The sequence below is a fragment of the Colobus angolensis genome, unplaced genomic scaffold (genome assembly GCF_000951035.1).
Source record: "Colobus angolensis palliatus isolate OR3802 unplaced genomic scaffold, Cang.pa_1.0 Scaffold242, whole genome shotgun sequence".
NCBI lineage: Eukaryota > Metazoa > Chordata > Mammalia > Primates > Cercopithecidae > Colobus > Colobus angolensis.
Window position 1 is genome coordinate 326,114 of NW_012115622.1, and position 14,957 is coordinate 341,070.

Here is a 14,957-nt window from a genome sequence, read left to right on the forward strand (position 1 = left end):
AAAAAAAAAAAACAAAAACAAAAAACTAACGTTAGGCAAACTGAACTAAATCATGAACACCAAAAGCATGGCACTTCAGGTCAGTAGATTCTGGCCAATACTAAATCATTACTTGTTGCTCAGTAAACAAAACCAAAGGTGATTAACCAATTAACCAATTTAAAATAGCACCAAACTTTTCTAAAATGGCCGAAACAGACAAAACTTTAACAGCATTTGTGTCTCAACCAAAGCTGAATTCCACTTACGTTACATTTGGTTGAAGTCCCCCTCCCCTTATCATCACATAAAGCCTGAAGCACCCATGGAATTGCATATCTTTGGTAATCTCCCTCTGCTTCTCTGGTCCTCTCCCTGCTTCCTAAGTCATCAGCTCTCACCTTGAAGCCTGTGGGACACCAGTCTACAAACTGGATGGTCCTCTTGGTCTTGATGGCAGCAATAGCGACATTCACATCCTTGGGCACCACGTCGCCCCGGTAGAGCATGCAGCAGGCCATGTACTTGCCATGTCTCGGGTCGCACTTCACCATCTGGCTGTTGGGCTCAAAGCAGGAGCTGGTGATCTCGGCCACAGAGAGCTGTTCGTGATAGGCTTTCTCAGCGGAGATGATGGGTGCGTAGGTGACCAGCGGGAAGTGGATGCGGGGATAGGGTACCAGGTTGGTCTGGAACTCAGTGAGGTCCACATTGAGGGCCCCGTCAAAGCGGAGAGAAGCAGTGATTGAGGACACAATCTGACTGATGAGGCGGTTGAGGTTGGTATAGGTAGGGCGCTCAATGTCAAGGTTCCTGCGGCAGATGTCATAGATGGCTTCGTTGTCCACCATGAAAGCACAATCTGAATGTTCCAGTGTGGTGTGGGTGGTCAGGATGGAGTTGTAGGGCTCCACCACTGCAGTAGAGACCTGGGGGGCTGGGTAGATGGCAAACTCCAGCTTGGATTTCTTGCCATAATCCAGGGAGAGGCGTTCCATCAGCAGAGAAGTGAAGCCGGAGCCAGTGCCTCCACCAAAACTGTGGAAAATCAGGAAGCCCTGCAGGCCAGAGCAAGCGTCTGTCTGGGGAGAGCAGGACATGAGAAGAAATCATGAAGACAAGTTTCTGAGAACACCCCACTGTGAAAAAAGCCAGACCACCCACTCTGTCTGCCCCACCGCACTTCTCTACATTGTTTTGTGGATGAAATCAAAACAGCTATGAAGAAGTAAGGAAACAAAAGGAGTTGTATTGATCTTTGGAGGAGTGGCTAAAATATGGAATGGGGCCAGGCACAGTGACTCAATGCCTGTCATCTCAGCAATTTGGGAAGCTGAGGCAGGAGGATCCATTGAGGCCAGGAGTTCCCAACCAGCCCGGGCAACATAGTAAGTTCTCACATCTACAAAAAATTGTAAATATGAACTGGGCGTGGTGGTGCACACCTGTAGTCCCAGTTACTTGGGATGCTGAGGTAGGGGGATCACTTGAGCCCAGGAGCTCACGGCTGCAGAAATCTATGATCACACCACTGTACTCTGGTCCTGGATGACAGAGCAAGACTCTGTCTCTATTTTTGTTTTAATAGGATGGCAAGCTGCAGGGGCACATGCCTCTAGGTACATGAAGGTTTCAGCCCACTAGCTTGGTTGAACAGGGAATGAGAGTTTCAGAACCACAGTGGATGGTGACTTTGCCCTTTGGGGGCCCCAACTCCTTGCCCACTTTCCCTGCTCTTGTCATTTGATTTTTTGGAAACTGCTACCTACACACTTCAACCCAACCTTGGAAGGTGACTCAGGGCACCAATTTCAGAAAGGTACATGGAGCCGGAAAGCCTGAAGTCTAATATCAACTTTGCCGTTTCTTGGTTGTAAGAACTTGAGCAAGTTACTGAACCTCTCCAAACTTCTGTTCCTTCTTTTTTTTTTTCTTTTTCGAGACAGTGTCTCGCTCTGTCGCCAGGCTGGAGTGCAGTGGTGCAATCTTGGTTCACTGCAACCTCCACCTTCTGGGTTCAAGCAATTCTCCTGCCTCAGTCTCCTGAGTAGCTGGGACTACAGGCGCCTGCCACCATGCCCAGCTAATTTTTTGTATTTTTAGTAGAGATGGGGTTTCACCATGTTGGCCACGATGGTCTCCATTTCTTGACCTCGTGATCCGCCCCCTTCAGCCTTCCAAAGTGCTGGGATTACAGGCATGCGCCACTGTGCCCGGCCACTTCTCTTCCTTCTTAGTGAAAATGGGGACAATAGAAAATCCTCATAAGGTTATTGTGACAATTAAATGAAATAGCATAACATGCTGAGCAAGGACCTGATGCGTTGTAGGCACGGATGTCACCTCTTATCAGATAATTCACAGAATCACAGGATTTTCCCACTGGGTGTGATTTGAACCACAGACAGCTTTGAGGCCAATGACCCTGACAAGCCCTCCTCTCAACAGAAAAAGTGAACATATGCAAAAATTTGGCACCCTTAGCTCCCAGGTAAAGAACATGTGATCAGGTCCAAGCTTTTCCACTTACAGATTAGCAAATGGAAGCTTAAAGAAAGAAAGTGACACAACCTACAACTCAGAGCTTTATAGTCCAACCAACTGAGTTCAAACCCCAACTCTGCCACTTTTTAGCTGTGTGACCCAGGCTAAGATATTGAACCACCCTGGCCCTCACTTTCTTCATCTGTAAAGTACAGGAAGGAGACCTCCTAAGTATAATTATTAAGGATTAAATGAAGGAATGTACTTGACATTTGTAATGGCATTTGTAAGTGCCCAAATAGATCAGCAATCTTTTTCTCTCCTCTTCCAAGTTAAATGCTTTGTTAACCTGTGTTTCCAACCAGCAGAGACCTCATCCTGCCTTACACCCAGAACCTTCCCCAGATACTACCAGAGAGTATCAATGAGTAGGGCCTCAGCCTGGAACACAGTCTGTGATGCCAACACAGAAGAAGGGGCATCATCCCTTTGCGTGCTTCTTACAGAATTTAAGCAGAAATTCCCAAACCTTAGGAGCTCCATCGTATAGCCGAGGGTCACATGCCTCTCCCCAGCCTGATCAAAGAGGCATGGGGCCCATCGTGTCCACTCCAGCCTGGCCCACCCATCCCCTGCCCTCCTGACTCTTACCAGCTTCCGTATGCGGTCCAGCACCAGGTCAATGCTCTCTTTGCCCACCGTGTAGTGGCCCCGGGCATAATTGTTGGCTGCATCCTCCTTTCCTGTGATGAGCTGCTCTGGATGGAAGAGCTGGCGGTAGGTTCCTGCCCGAACCTCATCTTCCAAGAGAGGAAGACCGTTAGGTCCTACTGCCCAGGGGAGAAGCCTCCCTCCCTATCACACTACCGCAGGACCCCCTTCTGGTCTCCCCTACCTATAAAACTCCATGGAGGTTTTAAGCCAGACCACCTCATAATGAATCCACAAAAGGCTAAGAGAATTCCCGGGGAGCTCAGGGACTAACAGAGCCAAGGCCTGTGGCTCATGTGGGTGGTGAGAAGCAGGCTGCCCTGCTGGCTGGAACCCTAAAAAGCCTGAGCTTTACAAAGCTCATCCAACACCGCTGGTGCAGTGGCTCACGCCTGCAATCCTAACACTTTGGGAGGCCAAGGTGGGTGGATTGCCTGAGCTTAGGAGTTCAAGACCAGCCTGGGCAAGATGGTGAAACCCCATCTCTACTAAAATACAAAAAATTAGCTGGGTGTGGCGGCGTGCGCCTATAGTCCCAGCTACTCGGGAGGCTGAGGCAGGAGAATCGCTTGAACCTGGGAGGCAGAGGCTGAGGTGATCTGAGATCTTGCACTGCATTCCAGCCTGGGCAACAAGACAGAGCAAGACTCCATCTCCAAAAAAAAAAAAACCCACAACAACAAAACTTGGGCCAGCCGGGCGCTATGGTTCACGCTTGTAATCCCAGCATTTTGGGAGGCCAAAGCAGGCAGATCACGAGGTCAGGAGATCAAAAACATCTTGGCTAACATAGTGAAACCTCGTCTCCACTAAAAATACAAAAAATTAGCCGGGCGTGGTGGCGGGTGCCTGTAGTCCCAGCTATTCAGGAGGCGGAGGCAGGAGAATGGCGTGAACCTGGGAGGTGGAGCTTGCAGTGAGCCGAGATCATGCCACTGCACTCCAGCCTGGGCGACAGAGCAGGATTCCGTCTCAAAAAAAAAAAAAGAAAAACCAAAATACCAAAAAACAAAAAACAAAGCACATCGAACACCAATGCCAGCTGCCTCTCCTCCCTTCCACCTTGACCCTCAAGGTTTCCCTTTCGTTTTTCCTTTCATGCTGCAAGGTGTACCAACAGTTTAACTTAAGTCCATTTGCATTAACATGTTCTAAGGACATGGAGAAAGATTCAGGATGATCCGCCCAGAACCTAGACCCTCCCAAGAGTTGTCCCACCCCTCAACTCCACCTCGTGGCGGCAATAATACATGACAGGCATTAGACATATTTTAGAATAATGTGAAGCAAAGCTATGTTCCAGGTCCTAGAGGAGCAAGAGCCCTAGAGAGGCCTTTAAGGGGTCTCTGCTCACTTCCAAGTGTCCACACAAGCGGATCAAGACACATCAGGCCCCAACTATGTTGCCTCTTCTCTTTGGGGTTCCTCTACTGCGTGCAGAAAAGTCATCTGTGCAGTGGCCTGGGAGGTAACCTGCACTTTGTGCATTGGTGCAGACCATCCAGGGGGTGGAGCATCTGCCCTCTGTTGCCCCTAGACATTGGTGTTCAGGCACTATAGTTCACGCCCAGTCCTCTTTGGGAAACTGTCCATGTGTTGCTTGATGAGCGAGGCTTGAAGCTGGGGAAATCCTGATGTTCAACTGAGAGTTGACCCAGGGGTCAGAAACGGGGGAAGTGGCACTATTGGGGGATAGTGTGGGAGGGGGAGATCTGCCCAGACACGAGGCAGAATTCCTCTATGTTTCCTGAACCTGAAGGAACCTCATTCCAGAACTCCAGCAGCCCCTGGCTGTGAAGGAATGTGCCTGCCGTGATAGGCCCCTTTGTGTGTAAGATGCTCTGAGGTTATACCCACCCCTGAGGGCAGACTCAGAAACCTATACTTAGGGAAACCGGTCACTTAGGGGTGTCTTATAATTTCTACAATTATTTGGGTTTTCTTATCCTTAGTATTTAGTAGCGATGTGACCATTTTGGCATGGCGCCGCAGGTCTGGGGGGTTTGAGTGGGAGGCATTTTGTTCGGCATAGAGTCTTGATCACTGTTATGAGATTCTCCGAGACTGTGGGGACCCCAAGGAACTGACAGATGTCACGTGGGGTGGGAGGCTCCGGTTGCACCATCCCCACCTTCCAGCTAGAGATGCTCCTTCCTTAGCTACTGTGGGCCAATGCCTCTGCGGTTTCACGATGTTCTCTGTGGAGAGGATCTCCGCCCCCACTCACCCACTACGGTAGGCTCCAGATCTATCATGACGGCCCGGGGCACATGCTTCCCATTGCCAGTCTCGCTGAAAAAGGTGGTGAAGGAGTCATCATCATTGATCTTGCTGGCTTGAGCATCAAAAGTGCCATCTGCCTGGATGCCATGCTCCAGGCAGAAGAGCTCCCAGCAGGCATTGCCAATCTGAACTCCTGCTTGGCCCACGTGGACTGATATGCATTCCCGCTGTGGGGAGAGGGAAGCATCGAGGTCAGAGAGTCCAGGCCCCCAGCATGCCTTTGCCCTACACCCCCATAACATTCACGTTGCAGGCCAGCCAGGCCCCAGGCCCGCATTGCCAGCTGGCGTTGAGGCTGCAGGTGCCCCAGCTCTATAGCAGCTGGACCAGGACTTAGATCCAAAGAAGACACAGCTGTTTTGTGCTTTGCTCTAAAGGTTGCCTCCCAGGGTTAATCTTTCACACCAGGAAAGAAAAAAAGAAGGTGGTCGCAAAGATGAAGCAAGGGGCTAATTCCAAACCACAAGACTCCTGCACTGGTGAAGAAGGCCCAAGGAAGAACTGGTGATCATGGCAGAAACTCTCCTTCAACCTACTCCCACGCAAGGCAGCATTCACAGGCAATCCTGACCCTGACTTTCTGAGCATTGCTCACACATGTGTACACACACGCACACACACAGTCTCAGGATATCACAGAGCGAATAAGCACTCACGAAAGGAACACGCTTTGGAAGTATACGCCATGGCTGTCAGTAGTATCATGGTTACCAGTGTAGACATAAAGGATTATTTGTTATCCCAAGAAAGGATTGGGAGGGTATAAATTAGGCCCCTCCTGCATGCCGAACAATTGGAAAATCTTTGCGGCCCCATAGCCTGCCCCTTACCTATGCCAGGCCAAGTGTCAAGTAAAGCTGACCCCGGAGTGTCCTTAGCTCTGCCTTGCTCTGATGTGAAGCCACAGTTGCCTGATTGGTATTCGTACTAACAGCTTAAGATGGTGAGTGCGCTGACGGGAATGTAAATTGGTTCAGCCACCGTGGAAAACAGTTTGGAGATTTCTCAAGGAACTTACAACTACCATTTCACTCAGCAATCCTGTTACTGGGTATACATCCAAAAGAAAATCGTCCTACCAAAAAGACACGTGCACTCACACGTTCATCACAGCACTCTTCACAACAGCAAAGACACAGAACCAACCAGGTGCCCAGCAACGGTGGGCTGGATGCAGAAAATGTGGTACGTATACACCATGGAATACTACGCAGCCCCCAAAAAAGAATGAAATCATATCCTTTGCAGCAACATGGATGCTCCTGGAGGTTATTATCCTATGCAAATTAATGCAGGAATAGAAAAACAAATACCACATGTTCTTATAAGTGGGAGCTAAACATGGGGTACTCATGGACAGAAAAACGGCAACAGTAGACATTGGGGACTACTAGAGCGGGGAGGGAAGGAGGGGGCAAGGATTGGAAAACTAACTGTTGGGTACTATGCTCACTACCTGGATGATGGAATTAACTGTACCCCAAACCTTGGCATCACGATATATACCAATGTAACAAATCTGCACATGTACTCTCTGAGTCTAAAATAAAAGTTGAAATTATTAAAGAAAAAGGGGGGTGGGGAGAGTGTGTGTGTGTGTGTGAATGCATGCACACGTAGGGATGATAGACTCATCGTCCCACCCACACCTTGCCCTGGGGAAGCAGTGGCCCACACAAGGTGGCACTGTGCCTGGGGCAGCTGCCTGAGCCCAACAGGAAGCATGTGCCAGGTCTGTGAGTTTCTATTTTTATCTATGACCTGCCCTGGCATTTTCCAGCTCCAGGTAACCCAAGCCAGGGGCAGAGCCTCCAGAGGGCACGGCTGGGCACGGAAGCCAGTAGAGTCCACGTCGAAGTGTGGAGCTCCTGGGGACGTGGAAGAATTTCTGGGCATGGAGAGCAGGGCAGCTGCCTTGAGTAGCATCTTGAGGGGTCAGAGGGTCAGGACCATTGCCCCCTAGTTCAATTTTACAACCGTGTCCCCACCCTAATCCTGTCTCTGCGCTGGAGCTGAGCGACACCTGGTCCTTGCCTTGAGGGAGGATGAGCACGGGGATAGGCACGGGGCAGCCCGACACGGGGGGGACGTCCGACCGGGGACACAACCCGCTGGATCTCCGTAAGCCTGGTGGCTAGGGAGAGGCTTTACCCACAGAGCTGCCCACACCCCAGGTTCACATCTGGCCTTGTCAGTTTACTTTCTGTGCTACATGGCCTGGGCTGAGTTACTGAACCTCTCCTCATCTGAAAAGTATAAGTTAGCCAGAGTTGTCGATGCTGTCTTGCCATTATCATTTTCATTACGGTACTACGTGGTAGCATTTTTCTCCACCGGGAAGCAGCACACATAGAAAGAGCTCTCGGGTCCCTTGCTCCTCTCTCTTTTATTGTGGGGTCTATTCTCTGCCTCCATCTGAGGGTTCAATTTAGGCCTAAGGAAAGCAGCGTCTGCATCCAGAAGCCACCAACAACCAGCGAGTTATCCACCCAGACCACGGCGTCACATTCAGCATGTGGCTGTGGCTTCCCAGGGAGGTGTGGAAGCTGAGGGGACACTGGAGAGGCCCGAGGGGGGCCTGGTCCTATATATTATCCTTCTAAGTGACAGTATCCTCTGTGGTCCTAACCCTCAGCCTTCTGGGTCTGTCGCCCCCTCACCACCACCACATCCCGACCACCCTCTAGTCCTGCCTACGGTGCTGCCCAGCCCCCAGCCTGCTCTCACTTCTGGAACATTCTGGGGCTTTCCAGGGAGGATGCAGGGATATTTTAGGAAAATCAAAGGATCATGGGAGGAAGAGTCAAGGATCTGGGGAACTGAAAACCACTAGCATGAGAACAACGTTTTTAGCCTCTTTTAATGCTCTCTTTAATCTCACACTAATACATATGCCAGTCTTTACAAAATGTCTGTCTCTTTCTCTCTCCCCTGCTCCCGTCATGCACACACACATACACACACACACACCCCTTAGAAAGAGCTATTTTCCCTATTGAACTCGCTCATAAGAATAATGGGAGGCATAAAATAGACTCAGAAATGACTGACAGATTCATAGGTGCTCCCAAAAGCGCAAAGTAGCTACAGCAATCAAGAGAGAAGGAAGGTCCCTGCTAACAGGAACCAGGCTCCTTGGAGAGAGGGGACGTGTCCAGGTCCGGGGTGGGGAGTGTGCTAGATGAGCCTGGAATGTTGCATAGCGCCTGGAGGCACGGAGGCTAACCCAGGCGCTGCCCGAGCACCTGAAGAGGCTCCTGTTGCCTGAGACAGACAACCTGAGCCTCACAAGGAGTGATGGCAGCATTTGAGTGAAGCAGGATGCACAGATGAAAATCTGCAAGTCCTCAAAGAAAATCCCCAGAGAAAAACTCATTTGTCCCTATCCAGACAGCCCCGTTAGTTAGGGAAGGCTCTTTTTCTTTTCTTTTTCTTTTTTTTTCCTTTGGAGACGGAATCTCGCTCTGTCTCCCGGGCTGGAGTGCAGTGATGCAATCAATCTTGGCTCACTGCAAGCTCCGACTACCGGGTTCACATCATTCTCCTGCCTCGGCCTCCCGAGTAGCTGGGACTACAGGCACCCGCCACCACGCCCGGCTAATTTTTTGTATTTTTAGTAGAGATGAGGTTTCACTGTGTTAGCCAGGATAGAGAAGGCTCTTTTTCTTTAACTGAAGAATGTCTGCTAAGCAATGTGGACCGAATAATAGATTATGCAATATTGCCCTATTCCATCTTCTAATTACGTGATTGATTTGGACAAGAATGCCAACATCATTAGGTGAAAGACTGAACTGAATCTTCGGGAACTGAATCTTCGCCTAGAGCCAAAGAATCACCGTTACAGTCACAAGGGGGAAAGTAAGTCCCAGGGTCTCCAGCCTAAGATTGCGATCAACCTCAGCATCGCTAATTGTGGGGACCCCGACACTGAGGACCTCCTGATGGGACTCAGTGTGACACGCGCCACCTGTGAGGACTTCTTCTCAAAAACACTCAGCCTTCAGCACTGAGCCCGGTAGATTCACCTTCCACTTCACAGGCAACATAGGGATCAGAGGGTTAAGTTCAGTGACATCAGAGAAAACAAAATCAATCCAGAAGGTGGAACATCCTACAGGGCAGCTGGTCCAGGCTTTTCGTTTTGTTTTGTTTTGTTTTTTGAGACGGAGTCTTGCTCTGTCGCCCAGGCTGGAGTGCAGTGGCATGATCTTGGCTCATTGCAAGCTCCGCCTGCCAGGTTCACGGCATTCTCCTGCCTCAGCCTCCCAAGTAGCTGGGACTACGGGCACCTGCCACCATGCCCAGCTAATTTTTTGTATTTTTAGTAGAGATGGGGTTTCACCGTGTTAGCCAGGATGGTCTCGATTCCCTGACCTCGTGATCCGCCCGCCTCGGCCTCCCAGAGTGCTGGGATTACAGGCGTGAGCCACCGTGCCCGGCCCAGCCTTTTCAGCTCATGAGAAGTGAAGAGCTAGGAGGGGCTGTTCCATATCAAAGGAACTAAAGCACCACCACACGCGTCATGGAGACTCTGACTGAATTCTCGTTTGAACAAATCAAAATATTTGGTGGACAAATAAATTGATTTGCTTTGTTCAGCGTATTCATACAATCGTGGTGAAGTATGAAAACATCCTTATTGTTTAGAGTTGCATCCGAAGCATTTAGGGGTAAAATGTCCTGATGCCTATACTTTAAAATCCTTCCCAAACACAGCAGATAACAGATGGAAAAATCATTCTTCTTAAATCCAGATAATAGGTATATGGGTGGCACATTACTCTACTTTTCTGAAAGTTTGAAATTTTTCATAGTAAAAAGCAAAAATCATCATAACAAAGGAGACAGAGAAAAAATAGGAGCAGGGACTGCCCTCTCCAGAACCCCCTTACCCTGGGTCATTGCACGCAGTCACTTACTCAAATAATATTGACTACGTGCCTACTGTGTCAAGGCTTTGAAGTTCCAGGAAGAAATCACAAGTGAAATTCAAAGTTGCATGAGGCTTCATGGCACCATGAGGTCCATGCCCAGCCCTAGCACTCTGCAGGCCTCTTGCACCTGCTCCTAACAGGGACGAGGAGCAGCCCACAGCTCCTGCATCGAGCTCCCAGCTCAGGCACTGAGCTCGACTCCTGCAGCCATGCTGTCTCATCATCCTACCCAGCCTTTGGCCTGGAAGTTCCACAGAGTGGACCCAGTGCTGACGCCCGTGGGAGGCATCCTCACGTCCAAGAAAAGGCATTCATCTATCATAACCAGGGATGTTGTATCGGCTCTGAACATTTAGGATACCAGAGCTGGGCCAGCCTCATGGACCACCTAATATGATTCCCTCTCCATTATTTTACAGATGAAACAGTTGAGCTCAGAGACGAAAAGGGACAAATTCAACATGTCACAGCTCTGCAGCAGCAAAAGAGCCCAGATCAGAATGCAGGGTTTCTGACCCAGGCCTGACTTCTTTCCTTTAGATCACACAGCCTCCTGCCTCACTTGCAGCTCTGAACTCCCAGGGCCCTGAGGTATGCCCACATCTACGTCAATGCAAGACCAAGTTCGGATAGCAGAACTCCAAACAGGAAATGTCTCTCATGCAGAGGGAAATGGAGAATGGCTCATGGGGCGGCCTCTTTGAAAATGGGTCATCCTTGTCTGACAGAACCAGGCGTCTGCTTCTCGGTGCCTGTGTGTGCAGCTGGGGTTGGGGGCAAGGGGCAAGCTGACCCAGCAGAGGATATTTAAGTCATGCGCTCGCTCCAAACTCATATTTCAGATTCCCCTGTCTAGCCAATCAGAGCACATGCCTGTCACTCACACTGCTTCTCTCTCTCAGTTCTATTTTCAGTCTGGGCTTGTAGAGCTCAGACAAGTTCTGTCCTCCTTGGGCCCTGTGAGGGGAGGAGGTCCCCTGTTTGCTGCAGAAGCCTCTCCCACCCAGCTTCTTCTAGGGGGTGAAGAGGAGGGAGGTGGAGAGACTAAGGAGGTCCCTTCCTCATGAAAAGCATGCCACTTCTCACACAGACCTCATGCTGGGATAGCGACAAAAGGCAGCTACTCATTTCTACAGCAAATCTTTTTGTGTGGTTGCATTTGAGACAGCATCGTGAGGTACTGGGCTCTCATTCATCCTTCAGGTCTCCGGTTAAATGTCACTTCCTAAAGGAAGTCTGCAAAACCCCAAGACAGCGTAGGGCCCTGCCATGTGCTCCCCCATCCCCTTCATTCCTCTCATTGTAATCATCACACTGTATTATAGCTGCCTGTTCATTGTCCCACCTTTCTAGTAGAGAACGTAAGCTGTGTGCGGGCAAGGAATCTTTTTCACTCGTGGACTCCCCAGTACCAAGTCCAGTGCTTGAATGTAGCAGGTGCCCAGTTAACACAGGGAGGACTGGAATGAAAACCTTCCCTGAGGGGCTGCAGTCCATGCAACAAGGACAGTGGCCAGTGCCTAAGAAGCATACGGGTCAAGCGCAGAGGGAGTTCCAAGGAGAAGGAGACATCTTCTAGCTTGGTTTCCTAAAGGAGAAATATTCACAGAGACCCTGAAGAAGACAGCCAGCCAAGATGATCTGGGACAGTCCAGGTGGATGCAGAAGCAGTGTGAGCAAGAGGCAGGAAAACAGAGGGTGGTTCCTGCACACTGCCCAGTCTATCCGGAGCGCAGGCTGAGGAAGGGCAGGGCCAGTGAGACATCTGGGCCACCTGTGACCACTCCGCCTGGGGAACCACTGCCCAGTGAGCCAAGGCCCCTCGCTGGGAAGCATGCGCCCAGTGCTTATGTTTTGCAGAGCATCAATAAAAGAAATTCTAGAAATTTGCAGCCCGTTTATAATTTTGCTGCAAGAAGCCCTTTTTTACATCAATCTTCTATTCTATTTTAATAATAGTCATTTCCTTTTGCTTTGTTCTCAGAGGACTAAGATAAGCTAATCACCATCCTTGGCAGAGGGAGACTTTGAAGACTTAAAAAGGCTGTCTTGTGATACTATTTCCCAGTATCACAAGACAGTAAGGGCCGGGCGCGGTGGCTCAAGCCTGTAATCCCAGCACTTTGGGAGGCCGAGACGGGCGGATCACGAGGTCAGGAGATCGAGACCATCCTGGCTAACACAGTGAAACCCTGTCTCTACTAAAAATACAAAAAACTAGCCGGGCGAGGTGGCGGGCGCCTGTAGTCCCAGCTACTCCGGAGGCTGAGGCAGGAGAATGGCGTAAACCCGGGAGGCGGAGCTTGCCGTGAGCTGAGATCCGGCCACCGCACTCCAGCCCGGGTGACAGAGCAAGACTCCGCCTCAAAAAAAAACAAAAAAACAAAAAAACAAGACAGTAAAAGTGGCATATCATCTGGGAGAGGGCCGACCTAGGCCACAGTGTGTGCCCTGTGAAAGCCGGGGACCGCCCCCACTCCCTGACCACCTGTGCGCTCATGCCCCAGTTGCTCTCAGGAAGCACGTGATTACACCAAATTATCTCTACTTGTCAGGCTGGGAAAATAGATCACATATATTTTAGGACCTAGGTCAGGGATGGCAAGTGAAAAGCCGGCCCACAGTGTCACAGAGGGGTAATTAAAGTAAGGACAGATGTGGCCCCTGAAGGGCTGCTGAATTCTCTCTGCTCAGAACTCTTCCATCCTAGAGCATAACTGAAATCACTCATAACAAAGAATAGATAGCAAGCCAGACACAGCAAACACAGAGTCGGCCTAAATTCACTTTAGTGAGTGAAGGTGGCTTGCGAGAGGTGCTCAGATGATAGACACTGCAGTTAGGGCAGCAACAGGGCTCACAGGAGGCCAGCTCTGGCCATGGGGCCATCTGCTAAGGAGACTCCCAGCATAAGAGGCTGGAGGATGTCAAAGGCCCTTGGGCTCTGGCTGGCACTGGGGCAGATGCAGGAGACACTTAGGAGTTTCAATCCGAAGCACACAGTGCCTGCTCCATCTCCTGCTCTCTTCTGCAGCTTATTATCTGAGAGAACTCCTAACAGGAAGACACTGCAGGGGAAATGCCAACCACAAAGGCCACAGATAGTGCTGTCCTTTCATTGTGGCCGGAGGGAAAAGGAGCATTTGGTCTGCTTCCTCCCCCGGAGAGTGCCACATCCTCCCACCCACCCCCATCATCACCAGCCCTGTATCCACCAGCTACTTCCCCCTCCAAAATTATTTTTAACTTTTAATCTCCCTTTGAAGGTCACTCAGGAGCCTCATCAGAAAGCACTCAACAATGGCATTAACCCCCACCCCAAGCTCTGCATGGGTGTGGCCCGAGGTTGGGGGCTCCCACTGGACTTACCAACCCAGCAGCTCTGCCCCAGCTGCTGCCCTGTGAGCCAAGGCCCCTCACTCGGAGGCATGCGCCCAGTGACTCTGGGGAAACCTGCCCTTCGTGATGGGAGGCGAGGAGGAGGCAGTCATAACCTGCAGCGCCTGGGAGCCCACACCGTGCTCTGAGGTCAGAATACACCTATCAACTCCACAGAGCTCAGCCATGCCTGCCTACATGGGGTGATGGGCAGAAGGATGTCCCTTTGGTCCCCAGAACCCTCTAACTTCTCCTTCGTGCTCCCAAGTTCTAAAGGAATGCACTTAAGGAAGGTGTGTTGCAGATGTTCCCACCTCCCCATAAACCACAGAAACTTTGTGCCCTGGTATCATTGGCATGGGCTTGGCTTAGGGCACCTGGCCAGGATTCTCCTACCACTTCCCAAAAAAGGTGTTATAGTCTGAGTTCCCAGAGAGGTGCGTGCTAGAAGGACACTGGGAGCGGACGGGAATGGTCTGCGGTGGGAGTAGCCTGCTGGTCCCAGCATGGGCCAGTGGCTCAAGACAGAGGCTCTGGTGCCCAGCGGATGTAAACTCCAGCCCCTACTCAGCTTCTTACCAGCTGTGTAACTTTAGGCTCCAGGACAGAAATGCTAAAGGGTATTCGTGGTACCGTGTAGTGGGTAGCTGGGGAGAAGGGGTTGGGGGGGAAGTTCACAGAGGAAAAATGCTCATCTGCCTAGTAGCTAGAGAAATGCATTTAAAAATATACATAAGGATTAATTACACTTTTCTTACCCAGAACCTACAGAAATGCCAAATCCAATTCTCCTTAACACCAAGGTCACCTCCCCCAAACCGCCTCCAGGGAGGGAAGTGGAGGGGACAGGACAGCAACCTGAAACTTAATCCTTGGATTAATAAAGTCATTTTTGTAAGGGTGGGATTCTAGGGGTCTAGGTTTATAGATGTGTCATTTTAGCCTTTTACAAATGAGCCAAATGATATTTTAAAAGTTTCTGTGAGTATAAAATGTTCAACAAAAAATATTTGCCATCAAGACACTGCAACGCACACAAGTTAAATGTTCTAGATAGAACCTACTACACAAAATAGAGTGTTTCAAAATAAATGAAAGTATTCCCATTTCAAAATATTTAACCATAGGTTTTCAGCTAAACACCCAAATTCTTTTTTTTTTTTTTTTTTTTTTTTTTTGAGACGG

At 50.0% G+C, this 14,957-nt stretch overlaps 1 protein-coding gene across 1 annotated transcript in view; it reads right to left on the bottom strand.

Annotated features, from left to right (window-relative positions):
* TUBA8 (tubulin, alpha 8) overlaps positions 1–14,957 on the bottom strand; it is a 65,901-nt gene that overhangs the window by 4,775 nt on the left and 46,169 nt on the right. Inside the window, exons 3-5 of the mRNA XM_011945643.1 lie at positions 5,402–5,624; positions 3,115–3,263; positions 381–1,061 (exon numbers count right to left, since the gene is read on the bottom strand). Coding sequence (XP_011801033.1) covers positions 381–1,061; positions 3,115–3,263; positions 5,402–5,624 — 1,053 coding nt within the window. The remainder of the gene's footprint in view (positions 1–380; positions 1,062–3,114; positions 3,264–5,401; positions 5,625–14,957) is intronic.